Consider the following 19415-nt stretch of genomic DNA (forward strand, 5'->3'; position numbering starts at 1 on the left):
CCTCCGTAGTGGATGGCGCCAACGTACTCAAACTGTACGAGTCCAGATGGGAACCCAATAAATAGAGCACCGGGAAATATCAACCGAAACAGACAGAGACATAAGTGGAGCACAATTCCCCCAATGAGCTGATTTATTCATCACCAGGGGGTAAGCTCCCCAATGTTTAGTGGTAGAAGTGTCTCCACATATCTACCAACATATAGATAGAGTACCAACCCTAATAGCTAAAAATGTAGGTAGATATAGGCCAGAGGGGAGAGATGGAAAAGCACGAAATAGTCCAAGAGGATCTCATTCACTAGGATGTTTTTTCAAGGGTTCCTCCATAATAAAGAGGTTAAGAAAGTAGAGGGTCTAACTACTGCTTCTACAGTTACATAAACCTACAGAAAGGTATTGCTGACTGGCCACTAAATGGAGTGCATGCAAAGAATTATATGCACAAGAGAAAAAACAAATAACATGAATTTGGAGGCTTGGTAGGCCACAATGAACTATCCGTTTACATCTGAATCATTCAGCCCCTCTTGGTCACAGGTCATGGTCTTTGAATTTAAATAAAAAACATAATGTCAGTAACTCAACTCTGTATTCTTCCTAGATGGCTGGATGAAGGAGAGGATGATGGGAAAATTGTCAGGCGTTTGTCTGTCTCAAATGAAGCTGACCTTCCGGCCAGTAAGCAACTAAATAAAAGCTGCTTGTTTATGTAATGTAAATGGGTAATTCTGATCTATTATACAATTGTTCTTCAATCCACAGGACAAGAATTTGAACTAAAGAAAAAGGAAATGGTATGGAACTGTGTTAATCATTAATGCCATGCTAATTTATTTAATAATGTTTTATATTCATTTTAAAGCACTCTAAAAACATCATATATTTTTATTCTGAACTTCTAATATAGTGGAATGCAGAGAAATGGAAATATCAGCATGAAAACAGTTTGCAGTTTTACTCCAAATCAACAAAGAAATTTATTCGCATCACTCCAGATGGCAGGGTGGATGCACTCGGAGACAAAAAAGATAAATATGGTAAATATTCCCTTAATATCAAACACTATGTTTTTTTTCGATGATAGTGGCACAAAGAATACATATACTACACAGCACACAAGAGCTAATCACTTTAAATTATTATTAATTTTTTTTATTATTAATATACAGGATTTATACAGTCCATATACAGTCCATATACAGTCTATATACAGTTCATATAAAGTCCATATACAGTCTATATACAGTCCATATACAATCCATATACAGTCCATATACAGTCTACATACAGTCCATATACAGTCTACATACAGTCCATATACAATCCATATACAGTCCATATACAGTCCATATGCAGTCTATATGCAGTCCATATGCAGTCCATATACAGTCTATATGCAGTCCATATACAGTCTATATACAGTCTATATGCAGTCTATATACAGTCTATATACAGTCCATAACAATTCTAACAACTACGGACAAAGCCATCTACAATTTTCCCACCAGCTACATCACTTGCTTAGTCTCTAAATACCAACCTACTCGCTCTCTTCGTTCCTCTCAAGACCTCCTGCTCTCTAGCTCCCTTGTCACCTCCTCCCATGCTCGCCTCCAGGCCTTTTCCAAAGCCTCTCCAATCCTATGGAACTCCTTACCCCAATCTGTCCGCTTATCTCCTACTTTATTAGCTTTCAGACGATCCCTGAAAACCCTTCTCTTCAGAGAAGCGTATCCTACCCACACCTAACAAATGTACTTTTTTTTTTTCCCATCAGCTCATCCCCCACAGTTATTACCTTTTGTCTCCACTTGACCCTCCCTTCTAGATTGTAAGCTCTAACGAGCAGGGCCCTCTGATCCCTCCTGTATTGATTTGTATTGTAAGTGTACTGTCTGCCCCATGTTGTAAAGCGCTGCGTAAACTGTTGGCGCTATATAAATCCTGTATAATAATAATAATAATAATGTAGCACCAACACTTTGCACAGCATTGTACAAAAAAAAAGAGAAGCAATACAGTTACAATAAAATTCAATACAACAGGATTCAGAGGACCTTACTTGTGAGTAGGGATGGGTGAACTTTGGTTGTTCGGACGTTCGGCTAACAATGAACATTATGCGGTGTTCGCGGCAAATTCCAAAGCCACGGAACCCCATTAAAGTCTATTGGACACTAACATAAACAAACAAAAGTGTTCATTTTAAAGGCTTATATGCAAGTTATTGTCATAAAATGTGTTTAGGGACCAGAGTCCTGCCCCAGGGGACATGTTACAATGCAAAAAAAAGTTTTAAAAACAGCTGTTTTTTTGGGAGCAGTGATTTTAATAATGCTTAAAGTGAAACAATAAAAATGAAAAATTCCTTTAAATATCGTTCCTGGGGGGTGTCTATAGTTTGCCTGTAAAGTGGCACAGTTTTCCCATGTTTAGAACAGTACAACAGCAAAATGACATTTCTAAAGGAAAAAAGTCATTTAAAACTGATTGTGACTGTAATGAATTGTCGGGTCTCGGCAATATAGCTAAAACTCATTGAAAAAAACGGCATGGGTTCCCCCTCTAGTCCATTACCAGGCCCTTTGGGGGAACCCCGAATATTAAGGGGAACCCCGAACCAAAATTTAAAAAAAAAATTGTGTGGAGGTCCCCCCAAAATCCATATCAGGCCCTTCAGTATGGGTATTAAGGGGAACATTGCACCAAATTTAAAAAAAAATGGCATAGGGGTCCCCCACAAAATCCATACCAGACCCTTCAGGTCTGGTATGGATTTTAAAGGGAACCCTGCGCCACAATTTTTAAAAAATGGTGTACGGGTCCCCCCCAAAATCCATACCAGACCCTTATCTGAGCACGCAACCTGGCAGGCCACAGGAAAAGAGGGGGGCAAGAGAGCGCCCTCCCTCCTGAACTGCACCAGGCCACATGCCCTCAACATGGGGAGGATGCTTTGGGGTCCCCCCCAAAACATCTTATCCCCATGTTGATGGGGACAAGGGCCTCATCCCCACAACCCTTGCCCGGTGGTTGTGGGGGTCTGCGGGTGCGGGGCTTTTTAGAATCTGGAAGTCCCTTTAACAATGGAACACCCAGATCCTGGCCTCCCCCCCTATGTGGATTGGTAACGGGCACATTGTACCCCTACCATTTCACAAAAAAAGTGACAAAAGTAGTAAAAAAGACAGGAGACACTTTGGGACAAGTTGTGGGGATGAGGCCCTTGTCCCCATCAACATGGGGACAAGATGTTTTGGGGGAACCCCAATGCATCCTCCCCATGTTAAGGGCATGTGACCTGGTACGGTTCAGAAGGGGGGGGGGGGGGCGCTTTCTCGACCCCTGAAGGGTCTGGTATGGATTTTGGGGAGACTCCTATGACATTTTTTTTTTTTAATTGGCGCAGGGTTCCCCATAATATTCGTACTAGACCTGAAGGGCCTGGTACTGATTTTGGGGGGGACCCCTACAACATTTTTTTTTTAATTTGGCACAGGGTTCCCCTTAATATTCATACCAGACCCAAAGAGTCTGGTAATAAACTGGGGGGGGGCATGCTGTTTTTATTAATGAGTTTTATCTATATTACCGAGACCCGACAATTCATTACAGCCGCGATCAGTTTTAAATAACTTTTTTTCCTTTAGAAATGTCATTTTGCTGTGGTACTGTTGTAAACACGGGAAAACTGTGCTGCTTTACAGGCATACTATAGACACCCTACAGGCATGATATTTAAAGGAATATTTCATTTTTATTGTTTCACTTTAAGCATTACTAAAATCACTGCTCCCAAAAAAACTGCAGTTTTTAAAACTTTTTTTTGCATTGATACATGTCCCCTGGGTCAGGACCCGGGGCCCCAAACACTTTTTATGACAATAACTTGCATATATTGTAAGCCTTTAAAATTAGCACTTTTGATTTTTCATGTTCGTGTTCCATAGTTTTTAATGGTGTGCGTGTGTTCGTCCAAATTTTTTGCTTGTTTGCAAATTCTGGTGCAAACCAAACCGGGGGGTGTTCGGCTTATCCTTACTTGTGAGAGCTTGCCATCTAAAAGGGAGGGTTAAGTGATCCAAAGGGTAATAAATGTGAGAGATGAGCTGATATTATTATTAGTTTATTAGGTGTAGGTGGAATAGGCCTTCCTATGATGAGATTAGATTTCTGGGATCTCCTACTAGTGGACAGAGTTGGAGATAGCAGCCAGACAGATCAGTGGGGAGTTCCAGAGGATGGGATCTGGAGAAGTCCTGGATGTCAGCATGGGAGGAGGAGACAAGGGAGCTAGAGAGTAGGATGTCCTGGGAGGAGCAAAGAGGGTGGCTTAGGTGATATTTTTAAAAAAGTGATGGTATTCTGAGACACCATTTTAGGTAAAGTTGAAAATGAACATATACAAATCCTTACATTTTACAAAATAATGTGACTTTTGAAGGAAATTAGCACATTTGAGAAAGACATTTTTCTGATCTCTCATTGAAGAACAGCATAGAGCAGGAATCTTCAAACTAGTGCCTTCCAGCTGTTGCAGAACTACACATTCCATGAGGCATTGTGAAACTCTGACATTCACAGACATGACTAGGCATGATGGGAATTGTAGTTCCTGAACAACTGGAGGGCCATAGTTTGAAGACCCCTGACGTACAGGGTCAAAAATGGCAAATTGCAGTCCTGGTGTAATTACCAGCACATCACATTGCTCAGAAAGAGTACATTTAATTATTACATTAGACAAAGCAACATTTCAAAGCCTCGCAGGGCTTGTTTATCAGGCAAAGGTAACAGTCATCACTGTTGCCTGATGGAGGAGGCCTGTGAGGATCCAAAACATCACTTTGTTCTATGTGATAATTAAACAGGGTCTTTTTGGGCTTGCTGGTAATTATACGATAACAGCTATTTGCACAGCAGTACCATTCACAGTTTTTCTTACCTATTTATGGTCTGGAAACCATTTGAAATGCACCTGCATTTGCATTCTCTATAAATGGGAAATATGCACAAAACTTTAAAGCAAAAATTTGATTTATTTAACTCCTTCTGACTTGAAATCTGTAAAGTTAACATTCCCAAGCTCAATGTCCAGCAATTTTAACAAATGTTCTCCCTTTGAGAGCTGCCAGACTACACCTCGTGTTACTGGTGGCTAACAATTTCCAACTGTCACCAACAGTTACAGTACTCACTGATGGTTGGGATTTAGATCAGAGTGGTCCCAGATCATAGGATCATTGCATAAGCTATGACAAATGCTGGTTTGAGGATATCCTGACATTGACATGCACTTATATGACAAAATAAGCCTTCAGTCTTCAGACTGCACTGCAGATGCCACTGCAGCCTTGTGGCAGCACTTATCTGCTTGGTACTATAATTGTCAGATACAATTAGAGCAGTTAAAAATTATATATATAAAAAAAAAAAAAAACATTTGTGTGCATTTATCTCTTGTAATATAAACAACCAAATGTAGCGCACTCCCTAAGGAGCCGCAGATGAACTGGATCCCCCACTCCTGCACAACCAGGCACACCGCATTTTAACAGGCACTCCAGAGTCAGAGAATTGACTGTGAATTTCTTTGTTATTTATTGAGGGTTAACATCTTGGATAAGGATGGGAGGTTATGGGATGCCCACTTGGCTTCATCAACAAACTTTGGCAACAACTTCAGGAACATCGTCCTATGTACAGTCTATATACAGTCTCCAAAGGAGCTGTCAGGATGAGTCAATCAGCCCTGACTCACTGAACCCTGACCCAGATTCAACAGCTTACTAGATGGCGCTACACAAAAATTAGTTATAAAACAAAAGCTGTGTACCATAACAAAAATAAAATGCCTGATATGTCCTTAAAAATTATAGAAACAAAATAGGTATGCCAATTAGAAATAGAATTATAGTCAAGTTGCTGATGTATATTTGGACTAGGCATTTATGCATTAATAAACTACAGTAATCAAAGCATTAATAACACATTACTACAATTTTTGTAAAAAGCCCAAACAGTAACATTTTCTATTTGAAGAGACAGAAGAGTTATGTACAGAAGTCTAACTCCATGTTTTATGACCAAGCTGGTCCAAGCAAACAATGTCCTTCACTACCAGATGTAGTGGCTGTCAGCCCTTAGCTACATACAGAATATAGCTCTTTGTTCCAGCAGCATGACGAAGACTTCCCATCCTGTTCCCGGAAAATTAAATTGAGTCAGGTTGAGCGCAGCTCAGCCATTCACAGGAAGTTTTGTATTTTCGAAATGAATAAAAAGCTTTCCCTGATTTGTTTAGGTGGAGATTGTGATGTCATCCGCCTCCTCTCTACCTTAGCCAATCAGCGGAAGCTTTGTATTCATCCAGAAAATACAAAGCTTCCTATGAATTGCCAAGCAGTCCATTGGCTGTCATCAGGAGAAAGATGGCATATGAGCTGGTAAAAAACTATTTACAGTTATGATTAACTCACACAGATTACACACACAGATTTTCCTTTTATTACTGTTGATAGTATAATTATATGAGTAGGAAGAAGTAAATATGTTAACATCATGAGTTTTGGGATCACAAGAAACAGAAATGAGAAAATATAATCTTTTTTCCCAAGTTTTTGTTTTTTTAATTTATATAATAAAAAATAAAAAAAAACTTAGTAGTGATCAAATACCACCAAAAGAAATCTTTATTTGTGTAAAAAAAAATGTAATTTTTTTCCTTCATGTTATATATAACAGAAAGTAGAAAATATTGTTTTTTTTATTTTCAAAATGTTCATTTGTTTTGGTTTATATCGCAAAAAATAAAACAGTGGTGGTCAAATACCAGCAAAAGAAACCTCTAATTGTTTGAAAAAATTATAGAAACTTCATTTGTGTACAGTCTTGCTTGACCGAGCAATTGCGAGTTAAAGTAGCAAACTGCTGAATAGCAAAAAATGCCCTGGTCATGAAGAGAGTAAAACCTTCCACAGGCCAAGTGTGGAAGGTTTCCACACTGGGGATGCCCATATGTTAGCGGTATAGTGCCGCTCGTTTTAGCAGCGATTTACCGCTGTTTAAGCGGCGCTTTTCACCCGCTACCGGGGCGCTTTTAACCCCCACTAGTGGCCAAAGAAGGGGTTAAAAATGCCCGTGTAGCGGCGCTTGGGCCTGCAATGGGCAGGGGCTGTATAAAGCACTCCCAAACCGCCCTAAAGATGCTGCTTACAGCACTTTTTCTAACGTCCTGCAAGCGCACCGATCCAGTGTGAAAGCACTCGGGCTTTCACATTTGGGACGCATGGGAGGCAGCTTTCAGGCACTTTATAGGCGCTATTTCTAATGCTAGGAAGCGAGAAAAGGGGTCTTAAACTCTCCCCTTCCCCCACCCCACCTGTAGTGCTGTAGTGCTCTTCAAAGAACACCTGAACACTTGTTCTGGGGGTCATGCACGAGTCCCACATCGTCATTTTGGTCCTCTTTAGCTGGCTACCACTTCCAGGTGTAGGCAGCCAGTTCTAGTGATGCCCTAGACCCACCCCCAGCCCGCCCTCCAAACCATCTTCTGGATGTGCCAATCCTGCAGTCACCTGGGAGATGTATTCAATGGCGGTGTGTCCATTAAGGGCGCATGGGCGCTGCCCCCTCTCTCCAGCCACCCCCTCTATGTAAAATGGATAGATTTATGCATTGCATGAATCTATCCATGGCCGCTGTATCCACCCCCTATTCAGACGCCCCTTTTCGGACGCGGGCGCCTGAATTCCAGCGGCAGGGGTATATTTTCGAAGCACCTTATTAGAGCCATAGGCTCTAATAGCCTTCAAAAAAGTTGGTCTGCGAGCACAGAGCATTGCGCTCGCAGTCCACCCAGATGTGTTAGAAAAGCAAATTAATATTTGCTTTTCTAACACTGAACTGCCTCTCCGCCAATCAGGAGGCGCGGTTCTAATACCAGTCACCTGATTGGCTGAAGGCAGAGGCGATCCCATTGGCTGCCTAGCAGAACAGGAAGAAGAGATGCAGGGAGGACACAGAAGCCATCGCCTGACCCACGCTACCCACAGCAGAACTTGCTTCCTTTTGGGAGTTTAGTTTAAGCATTTATACCCCACAGATCCAACTTTTGTCAGGAAATGACATATTTAATAAATAAAGTAATTTGAATCCTTGCTAGAATTAAAGTGGTTCTAAACCTAAAGGTTTTTCACCTTAATGCATTCTATGCATTAAGGCAAAAAACCTTCTGTGCTGCAGCTCCCCCCAGACCCCCCTTTTTCTTACCTGAGCCCGATCCGATCCAGCGATGTGCACGACAGCAGTGGCTCCTGCCGCTGTCTCCCTCCTCATTGGGCAGCTTGATAGCTACCAATTACCATTACATGATTGTGGAAGAAAAAGATCCAAATGCTAAACATTTTCTGTCATGAGACAAATATATAGGCTGTTATTGCTGATATGTCCTTCTGAAAACGCTGTTTGACTTGCTGTCATGATGATGCAATGATTTGGGACTCAGAATGTATTGTGATACGGAGTTCTGACTTTTTTCTTGGCTTTAATTTTTACTCTGGCTTGTTCTAATTCTGTGATAAATAGAAGCCAGACACAGTAAGGCAACTAATATTTTTAGAGGGAGTCCCCATTTTCCATCATGACAGGTGTACTTGAACGATTATTATCAAATATGTATTTACACGCATACAGTATATATATATATATATATATAAATATATATATATATATATATATATATATATATATATATATATATATATAGATATATAGATATATATAGAGATATATCTATATCTATAGATATAGATATAGATATAGATATAGATATAGATATATATCTATATCTATATCTATATATATATATATATATATATATAGATATATATCTCTATATATATCTATATATCTATATATATATATACAGTGGATATAAAATGTCTACACACCCCTGATAAAATGTCAGGTTTCTGTGATGTAAAAAAATTAGACAAAGATAAATAATTTCAGAACTTTTTCCACCTTTAATGTGACCTATAAACTGTACAACAAACTGAAATTGTTTAGGTGGAGGGAAGTAAAAATAAAAAAAATTAAATAATGTGGTTGCATAGGTGTGCACACCCTCTTATAACTGGGGATGTAGCTGTGTTCAGAATTAAGCAATCACATTAAAACTTGTGTTAAATAAGAGTCAGTACACACCTGCCATCATTTAAAGTGCCTCTGATTAACCCCAAATAAAGTTCAGCTGTTCTAGTAGGTCTTTCCTGACATTTTCTTAGTCGCATCCTACAGCAAAAGCCATGGTCCGCAGAGAGCTTCCAAAGCATCAGAGGGATCTCATTGTTAAAAGGTATTAGTCAGGAGAAGGGTACAAAAGAATTTCCAAGGCATTAGATATACCATGGAACACAGTGAAGACAGTCATTATCAAGTGGAGAAAATATAGTACAACAGTGACATTACCAAGAACTGAATGCCCCTCCAAAATGTATGAAAAGACGAGAAGAAAACTGGTCAGGGAGGCTGCCAAGAGGCATACAGCAAAATTAAAGGAGCTGCAGGAATATCTGGCAAGTACTGGCTGTGTGGTACATGTGACAACAATCTCCCATATTCTTCATATGTCTGGGCTGTGGGGTAGAGTGGCAAGACGGAAGACTTTTCTTACGAAGAAAAACATCCAAGCCTGGCTAAATTTTGCAAAAACACATCTGAAGTCTCCCAAAAGCATGTGGAAAAATGTGTTATGGTCTGATGAAAACAAGGTTGAACTTTTTTGCCATAATTCCAAAAGATATGTTTGACACAAAAAGCAACACTGCACATTACCAAAAGAACACCATACCTACAGTGAAGCATGGTGGTGGCAGCATCATGCTTTGGGGCTGTTTTTCTTCAGCTGGAACAGAGGCCTTAGTCAAGGTAGAGGGAATTATGAACAGATGTAAATACCAGTCAATATTGGCACAAAACCTTCAGGCTTCTGCTAGAAAGCTTAACATGAAGAGGAACTTCATTTTTCAGCATGACAATGACCCAAAGCATACATCCAAATCACCAAAGGAATGGCTTTACCAGAAGAAGATTAAAGTTTTGGAATGGCCCAGCCAGAGCCCAGACCTGAATCCGATTGAAAATCTGTGGGGTGATCTGAAGAGGGCTGTGCACGGGAGATGCCCTCACAATCTGACAGATTTGGAGTGTTTTTGCAAAGATGATTGAGCAAATATTGCCAAGTCAAGACGTGCCATGCTGATAGACTCATACCCAAAAAGACTGAGTGCTGTTATGAAAATCAAAAGGTGCTTTAACAAAGTATTCATTTAAGGGTGTGCACACTTATGCAACCACATTATTTTAGTTTTTTAGTTTTACTTCCCTCCACCTAAAAGATTTCAGCTTGTTTTTTAATTGAGTTTTACAGTTTATAGATCACATTAAAGGTGGAAAAAGTTCTGAAATGATTTTTCTTTGTCTATTTTTTTTACCTCACAGAAACCTGACATTTTAACAGGGGTGTGTAGACTTTTTATATCCACTGTATATACTCACCGATTTATTAGGTACACCTTGCTAATCCTGGGTTGGACCCCCTTTTTCCTTCAGAACTGCCTTATTTTTTCATGGCATAGATTCAACAAGGTGTTGGAAACATTCTTCTGACTCCGCCATCTGAATTTCACAGCTGAAATTGAGACTCTAAAAGAAAACAAGGACAGAGGGTGCACCAGCCTTGCGCATTACCTTTACAACACAGAGATTTATTACAAATAAAATATTGTACTTAAAAAAAGAGGGATAAAATCAAGCAATGCTGCAAAGTCCATCATTGGCCTCATCCAGCAGGATCTGCTGGCCAGTAGACTTGAGTGGAATGAAAACACTCCAAAATACTGATGCGTTTCGAGAGTGACCCCACTTCCTCAGAGCTAGATTTGAACTGTGGGTAGATTGTTTTTAAATTGGCTGTGGTCAGGCGGATTAGTTCATGTGATCCAAGCCCCTCCCTCAAATGAGAGGGCCAATGATTAATATCAAAGGACAGACAAATACATAAATAAATTAATAATTAATTCCCCATTAGGGATATCAGCCACCACACATCATCTGTATACATTTCCAATCTATCATCATATATGCACATGTATACAGTATCCCACAAAAGTGAGTACACCCCTCACATTTTTGTAAATATTTTATTTATCTTTTCAACACTGAACGAATGACACTTTGCTACAATGTAAAGTAATGAGTGTACAGCTTGTATAACAGTGTAAATTTGCTGTCCTCTCAAAATAACTCAACACACAGCCACTAATGTCTAAACCACTGGCAACAAAATTGAGTACACCCCTAAGTGAAAAAGTTCAAATTGGGCCCAATTAGCCATTGGGCCTGAATGCAGAGTCAGCACCCTTTATCTCTTGTGCAAGGATGGTGTAATCACAGTCTTACCACCTGGAGTGGTTATAAATTTATTTTCCCTGTGGTTATTTGTATTAATGTTGCCTTTCTATCATCTCAAACTAGTCTGCCCATTCTCCTCTGACCTCTGACATCAACAAAGCATTTTCCACCACACAGCTGCCACCCACTGTATATTTTCTCTTTTTTGGATCATTCTCTGTAAACCCTAGAGATTGTTGTGCGTGAAAATCCCAGTTTTTGAAATACTTAGACCAGCCATCTGGCACCAAAAACTATGCCATGTTCAAAGTCACTTAAATCCACTTTCTTCCCCATTCTGATGCTCGGTTTGAACTTCAGCATGTCGCCTTCACCACGTCTAAATGCCTAAATGCATTGAGTTGAGTGATTGGCTGATTAGCAATTTGTGTTACCGAGCAATTGAACAGGTATACTTAATGAAGTGGCCTGTGAGTGTATATATGCACAGTGCCTTAAAAAAGTATTCATACCCCTTGAAATTTTCCACATTTTGTCATGTTACAACCAAAAACGTAAAAGTGGAAGGAAAATGATAAATGGTTTTCAAAATGAAGGCCAAGGAACACACCAGACGGGTCAGGGATTGTTCAATCCATCATCCGAAAATGGAATGAGTATGGCACAACTGAAAACCTACCAAGACATGGCCATCCACCTAAACTGACAGGCCGGGCAAGGAGAGCATTAATCAGAGAAGCATTGGTCGTGCACTCCACAAATCTGGCCTTTATGGAAGAGTAGCAAGAAGAAAACTATTGTTGAAAGAAAGCCATAAGTCCCGTTTGCAGTTTGTGAGAAGCCATGTGGAGGACACAGCAAACATGTGGAAGAAGTTGCGCTAGTCAGATGAGACCAAAATTGAACTTTTTGGCCTAGGTAAAAGCAAAACACTAACCAGCAGCTTCCCCCGTCCCGATCATGGCGCACCACGACTCGGCTCACCCTCCCCCGCAGGTCAAGCTATATTCGCTGAACATACACAGACTAAATACTCCAGAAAAAAAATCCCAACTACTTCTGACCATGCAAAAGACTAAAGCAGACATAGTTTTTCTTCAAGAGACCCACTTTCAGTCTGATAACGTTCCTAAACTCTACAGCAACTTCTATCCTGTAGCCTAGCATCCCTCCAATGAGGACTCTAAATCCAAGGGCGTATTCATTTTAATCTCCAAACATTGTCCCATCCAGGTGTCATCTTCAGCGCGATAACAAGGGCAGATACATATTTCTCAAAGGCAGTGGTGGCTGGCGAAGTTTTAGGATGGGGGCGCCAGACCCCGCCCTTCCTTTTTGACCCCTCCCACTTGGTGAAAATGGGCATGGTTTCAGCGAAATAGTGGGTGTGGCTCTAAGGTGGTGTGGTTAGCGTCTGAGATGAACGAGGGATGGAGGGAGAGGGAGAGAGGGATGGAGGGACAGCAGGCCCAGATCCTACACAACAATAGAAATATGTGTATTCTAGAAAGTTTAACAATCAGCAGATAAAGATACTCCAAACACCTGGTGTTAGCACTTCAATCATCCCAGCACCATGGTTGTTATGGGGTCAGGATGATTGAAGTGCATTATTTATATTATTACATTACGTACGTCATCAGGAGGTAACTCATTTCCATTGCCGCTAAAAGAAATAAAGCCAGAAAAGCTCGAATTGAAGAGTTGTCAATGCGCATCCGCTCTCTCAAAAAAATCCACAAACGCTAGCCACCAAATCACTAAACGATTTACTGAAGGCCTGAGAAGATCTCCTAGAAGAGTTATGGCGCGTATGCACGGTCGGACTTTTCAGCTACAAAAGTCCGACAGCACGTCCAACAGACTTTCAACAGACTTTCGACGGACTTTTGGTGGACTTTCAACAGACTTTCTAATGAGCGGACTTGCCTACACACGATCACACCAAAGTCCGACGGATTCGTACGTGATGACGTACACCGGACTAAAATAAGGAAGTTGATAGCCAGTAGCCAATAGCTGCCCTAGCGTCGGATTTTGTCTGTCGGACTAGCATACAGATGAGCGGATTTCTGGGTCCGGCGAAGTTACGACGTAAAGATTTGAAGCATGTTCCAAATCTAAAGTCTGTCAGATTTGCGACTGGAAAAGTCCGCTGAAGGTCCGGTGAAGCCCACACACGATCGGATTGTCCGCCGGATTTGGTCCGTCGGCATTCATCGGACAAGTCTGGTCGAAAAGTCCGACCGTGTGTACACGGCATTAGGGAAAACATTAAAGTGCAAATATGCACTAATGCGGAGGCTATTCTATGAATTCGGGAACAAATCAGGGAAAATTACTTAAAAAGGCGGAACCATTCACGCCATCAAAGACCCCTCGGGTAACACAATCGCCACATTGGAAGGTATAGCCGACCAATTTGTACAATATTACACTAAACTATATCATTTAAACACCCCGAATGCGACCGGGAAGGACACCGAACGAAAAGAGACAATTGACAATTTTCTAAATCAATATGGCCCCAAACCTATTACCGCATCTGAAGCTGCTGCATTGGAAAGCCCCATCTCCCTGGAAGAAACCATTGAAGCCTTAAAACAACTAAAGATGGGCAAAAGCCCTGGTCCTGATGGCTTAACTGTTAGCTATTATAAATCCATTGCAGATGTTCTACTCCCCCACTTTTTGAAAACATTTAATTCACTACTCGTCTCAACAAAGACATCCTAGAAGCCCACATAACGCTGATACTGAAACCAGGCAAAGACACCACTATGGTATCAAACTACCGGCCTATCTCACTCCTAAACGTAGATGTGAAGCTTTATGAGAAAGTACTCGCAAATTGACTACTTCCTCTACTCTCCAAACTGGTCTCATTGGACCAGGTTGGATTCATCCCCCCGGATGAGAGGCCAGAGACAACACCCTGAAAGCTATCGACATTCATCACTGGCTGCCCTCATCCTCCAAACCAGGCTTTCTACTATTTCTCGATGCGGAGAAGGCGTTCGACAGAGTGGCATGGGACTACATGACGGAAGCTTTAAAGGTGATGAGTTTTCAAGCTCTCATGCTTCAATTAATCCTCGCTCTCTACTTAATGCCAACCGCAAGAATTTGAGTCAACGTTCGCCTGTTGGATGCCTTCTGTATATCGAATGGCACACGTCAAGACTGCCCCTTATCCCCCCTCATAATCATGCTTACCCTGGAACCTCTCCTTCACAGAATTAGAGCCAACCCCAACATTAAAGGAGTCAACATTAAAAACAGACAGTACAAATTAGTGGCATACGCAGACGACATTCTGCTATTCCTCATAAACCCCATTACCACCATACCTAACCTATTAAAAGGCTTCTCTCTCTTCAAATCGCTCTCCAACCTCCAAATCAACTTTGTAAAATCTAGGGCACTGAACATTTCCCTTCCCACAGCCATTCTGACACAATGCCAAACCAATTTTCCCTTTGATTAGGATCCCCACGCTATCACCTACCTAGGTATCCAGCTACCCACAAAATTACCTGATCTATACTCCAGAAACTTCCTCCCTATTCTTAAAGTTATCCAACAAGACCTCCAAAAATGGAACACGGGCCCCTTCTCTTGGTTTGGAAGAGCAGAAATTATAAAAATGAATATCCTTCCCAGACTCCTTTACCTTTTACAGACCTTACCGATCAACATTCCCTTAACATTCTTTACAACATACAAACAGATTTGCAGAAATTTCATCTGGTCCTCCAAAACCCCTCGATTGGGCTGGGACAGATTGGTTCTCCCTACATTGAAAGGAGGAATTGGACTTCCAGATGTTTACAAATACCACTGGTCATGCCACCTGACTAGAATAATCGACTGGCACGTCCACACAAATACTAAAGACAGGATTAAAATAGAGGAATAATTTGCCCATGTACCACCTACCGTGGATCAAATAGAACAGGATCCTTAAAGAGAGCGCCACTCACCCACTAATAGGTTTGACCCTACAGAGCTTCAGGGTTGCATGCAAGAAACTAAATCTAGCCTCCTCACCCTTTAACCCATATCGATCGGAACCCAGATTTCCCTCCTGGACTCTCAGAGCTTAACCCAAATAACCCACACCATGAGCCATCACTTAGAGCAGAACACTATTTTGATAAAGGCAAGCTTCTACCATATCCAGCCCTCTCCTCTCGATACCCTGACCAAACCATTCCTTTCTTCAAATACCTGCAAATTAGACACTTCCTCAATAGCTCTAAGTCACTCTCCAATTGGCACAGGGATCACACTCCCTTTGAAACGATCTGCACCAGATCAGAACCCCAAAGACACCTGATTTTGCATATATACTCTCTCATGTTCACAGGCTGTGATCCCAAGGCAAACACAACTAGCCAACAATGGGAAAGAGAACTCGCATTAGATCTGTCTTAGGAAGAATGGGAATGAATCTATACCCACATTCACAAAGGGTCCACTAACATATCAGCACAAGAAAATGGATTCAGAGTCTACTCTAGGTGCTACAGGACCCCAGATAAGATCCACAAATACCATCCCAGTGTCTCCCCGCTCTGCTGGAGATGCAACGTAGCCCAGGGCTCCATGCTTCACATTTGGTGGAATTGCCCATTAATACAGCCATTCTGGAAAGAAATACATTGCCTTACTGCTCAAACAACAACTTACACTCCATACTTCACCCCGGCACAATACCTGCTTCACCACACATCCATACCCCAATTGGCCTACAAAAAATCTCTCGCCCTCCACCTCAACGCTGCCAAACAATGCATACCCATACATTGGAGAAATAACACCCCCCTAATATTTCTGAGTGGCTCCAACGCATAAGGAGAATAGCCGAAATTACCCATTTTCACCAATCAAGGGAGTCCCAAAATTCCAAAAAACCTGGGCCTGCTGGCTATACTTTAGGGAATCGGCAGATTTCCACAACCTTTTAAACATTTCATAATAGCTTGACCTGGGGATACCCATGAGACATTGTATGCCATCACATAGCATACAGGTGCGAACTGTCACCCCACCCCTCTGCACCCCACCCGCCCTTTTCCCTACCCTCCGCTGAACAGTGACTAAAGCTTCCCAGTAGGGCCTAGAGTCATACAGGACAATTTACATCAGGTGTCTTCAAACTTTGTAGATATATAAAAAATACTGCGCTATAAGTACAAAACATAAAAAAGCTGTGACTAAAAGTGTTATACTACACCAAACCTATGGATAAATAAAATGAAAAGTCGCGCCAAGCAATGAAATTTGCAAAAATTAAGACCAAACAAATGTTGCGTGAATAACAAAACAATAATTACTGATACATATTGATATCTACAAATTACAATAGGTGTATCTGATAACCCATAACGTGATTATATACCAAGTGTGAAAGTGAATATTTTGAAATGATACAAAATCAATCCGTAAAAGAACAGTCTGTATAAGTGAACATCACATATTCCAATAGATTCCAATGGAGGGCGAATCCACAGTGATGGGTGGTGAAAGTTCAAACCGAAGTGGCTAGTGAAATGTGAAAGTCTCCTCCACCATTGAAAAAATGCTGCCTCTTACCAGAACGTGTTGGTCCCTTATTACAGGGGACCACACAAAACGAATGGCTGCAACCCCAGCCCGGGATCCCTCTGGTAAGCCCTAGTCTCCAAAGTGTTAGCAAAGGTGGTCAGCAGACAGGATCGGCAGGACCAGTATTATGCCAGAAAAACAAAAAAACTCCACATAGTGTAAACCTGTTACATTTATTATAGTATAAAAACAGGTGGCAACTTACATCAAAAGGAGAGTTAAAACGCATGTAAAAGATTAGCCAGCCGGTTTGTACAAAGCCCGTATACTTCCAGGACTCAGCAGTGACGTCAGGGCGTAGCTCCTCCTCCCTACATCGTTTCGTCTCAAGTGGACGTGGTCACGGGATACGAGCGGCGTCCTGATACACCGCTTAAATAACAATCTATCAACTATGAACAACTAGCAGCCTAGCAACCCCGCCCTGCTCTGAGTCACAAGATCTGAATCACAGGGCGCCACCCTACTCAAGGGAAAAGCTATGGGCAAACCCAACAATATAGCTGAGGCTGTAAGCAATAAATCTCCCATGGGGATGAATATACATAATGTCTGGGAAAAACACCAGGAATTATGATAAACATCAAAAAATATGGAAAACTAGATACTTCTAACATATAAAACAATATATAGTTTTCAAACTATGGCCCTCCAGTTGTTCAGGAACTACAATTCCCATGCCTAGTCATGTCTATGAATGTCAGAGTTTTACCATGCCTAATGGGATGTGTAGTTCCGCAACAGCTGGAGGGCCGTAGTTTGAAGATCCCTGATCTACATGCTGCTGCTGTTCGACAAGTGTTTGGGAAATATCACTGGAAGTTCATCCCCAATGAGGAATTCAATATAAATAGAACACCAGAGGAGTAGAGTGACTCAGTTAAACCTCTCAGTAAACTGGTAAGAGGAAAAGACAATTGCCAGCTATCAGAGCCCCCACCCACTCACAGTTAGTTCCCAATTGGGGTGTTTGGGTGCCATGGTGGCATGCCTGGTTTACCTGTAATTATAGAGTCCCTCAAATGTACCACCCCAATCCTTTCTTTGTTGGACCCTTATGAAGCTGCAAATATACACTTTGTGAAATTCAGTTTACTATGACTTCCATTATCAATATCTTATTGGCACTCATGTTTTGTCATTTCTATTGCTTGTAACCGCTTCACAGTTTTTTCCTGTGAATTTGAAAAACATAACAAAAATAAAATCATTGAGACAAAAAAAAGCAAAACACTATGTGTTGCAGAAAACGAATGCCCCGTACACACGGTTGGATTTTCCGATGGAAAATGTCCGATCGGAGCGTGTTGTCGGAAATTCCGACCGTGTGTGGGCTCCATCGGACATTTTCCATCAGATTTTCTGACACACAAAGTTGGAGAGCAGGAGATAAAATTTTCCGACAACAAAATCCGTTGTCGGAAATTCCGATCGTGTGTACACAAATCCGAAGGACAAAGTGCCACGCATGCTCAGAATAAATAAAGAGATGAAAGCTATTGGCCACTGCCCCGTTTATAGTCCCGACGTATGTGTTTTACGTCACCACGTTTAGAACGATCGGATTTTCCGACAACTTTGTGTGACCGTGTGTATGCAAGACAAGTTTGAGCCAACATCCGTCGGAAAAAATCCTAGGATTTTGTTGTCGGAATGTCCGAACAAAGTCCGACCGTGTGTACGGGGCATAACACTGCACATCACCCTGAACACAACATCCCCATCGTGAAACATGGTGGTGGCAGCATCATGTTGTGGGGATGCCTTTCTTCAGCAGGGACAGGGAAGCTGGTCAGAGTTAATGGGAAGATGGATGGAGCCAAATACAGTGCAATCTTAGAAGAAAACTTGTTAGAATCTGCAAAAGACTTGAGACTGAGGCGGAGGTTCACCTTGAAGCAGGACAACGACCCTAAAAATACAGCCAGAGTTAGAATGGAATGGTTTAGATCAAAGCATATTTATGTGTCAGAATGGCCCAGTCAAAGTTCAGACCTATATCCAATTGAGAATCTGTGGCAAGACTTGAAAATTGCTGTTCACAGACGCAGAAGAATGAGAAAAACAAGACCTAAGGCCTGAATGGGACTTTAAATGAGGCAATACTAACATTTACCTCCATCCCCAATATGTTTGAGCAAAAAAAAAATAAGGAAAAATAATTGGTGGGACTTTACATGAAGCACATAACTAAGTCAGACGAGCCAATCCATGTAAAACATAATAATTTATTACAAAGGGTATACATACACATATAGGATAATAAAAGTAATACAATCATATAATATAATATTGAATCTCATTGGATAAATAGCATTCCTAGATAGTTCATGATAAAACAAATGTCTCAACATAATGTGCATGGTAATATGGTATTAGGTCTCAGT

General features: G+C 41.2%; 1 protein-coding gene across 4 annotated transcripts in view; it reads left to right on the top strand.

Annotated features, from left to right (window-relative positions):
• RP1 (RP1 axonemal microtubule associated) overlaps positions 1–19415 on the top strand; it is a 580110-nt gene that overhangs the window by 148085 nt on the left and 412610 nt on the right. For all 4 annotated transcript variants that reach the window (XM_073631609.1, XM_073631611.1, XM_073631610.1 and 1 more), the window contains exons 10-12: positions 605–681; positions 766–797; positions 911–1040. In XM_073631609.1, coding sequence (XP_073487710.1) covers positions 605–681; positions 766–797; positions 911–1040 — 239 coding nt within the window. The remainder of the gene's footprint in view (positions 1–604; positions 682–765; positions 798–910; positions 1041–19415) is intronic.

Source organism: Aquarana catesbeiana, linkage group LG05, assembly GCF_042186555.1.
Source record: "Aquarana catesbeiana isolate 2022-GZ linkage group LG05, ASM4218655v1, whole genome shotgun sequence".
Taxonomy (NCBI): Eukaryota; Metazoa; Chordata; class Amphibia; order Anura; family Ranidae; genus Aquarana; species Aquarana catesbeiana.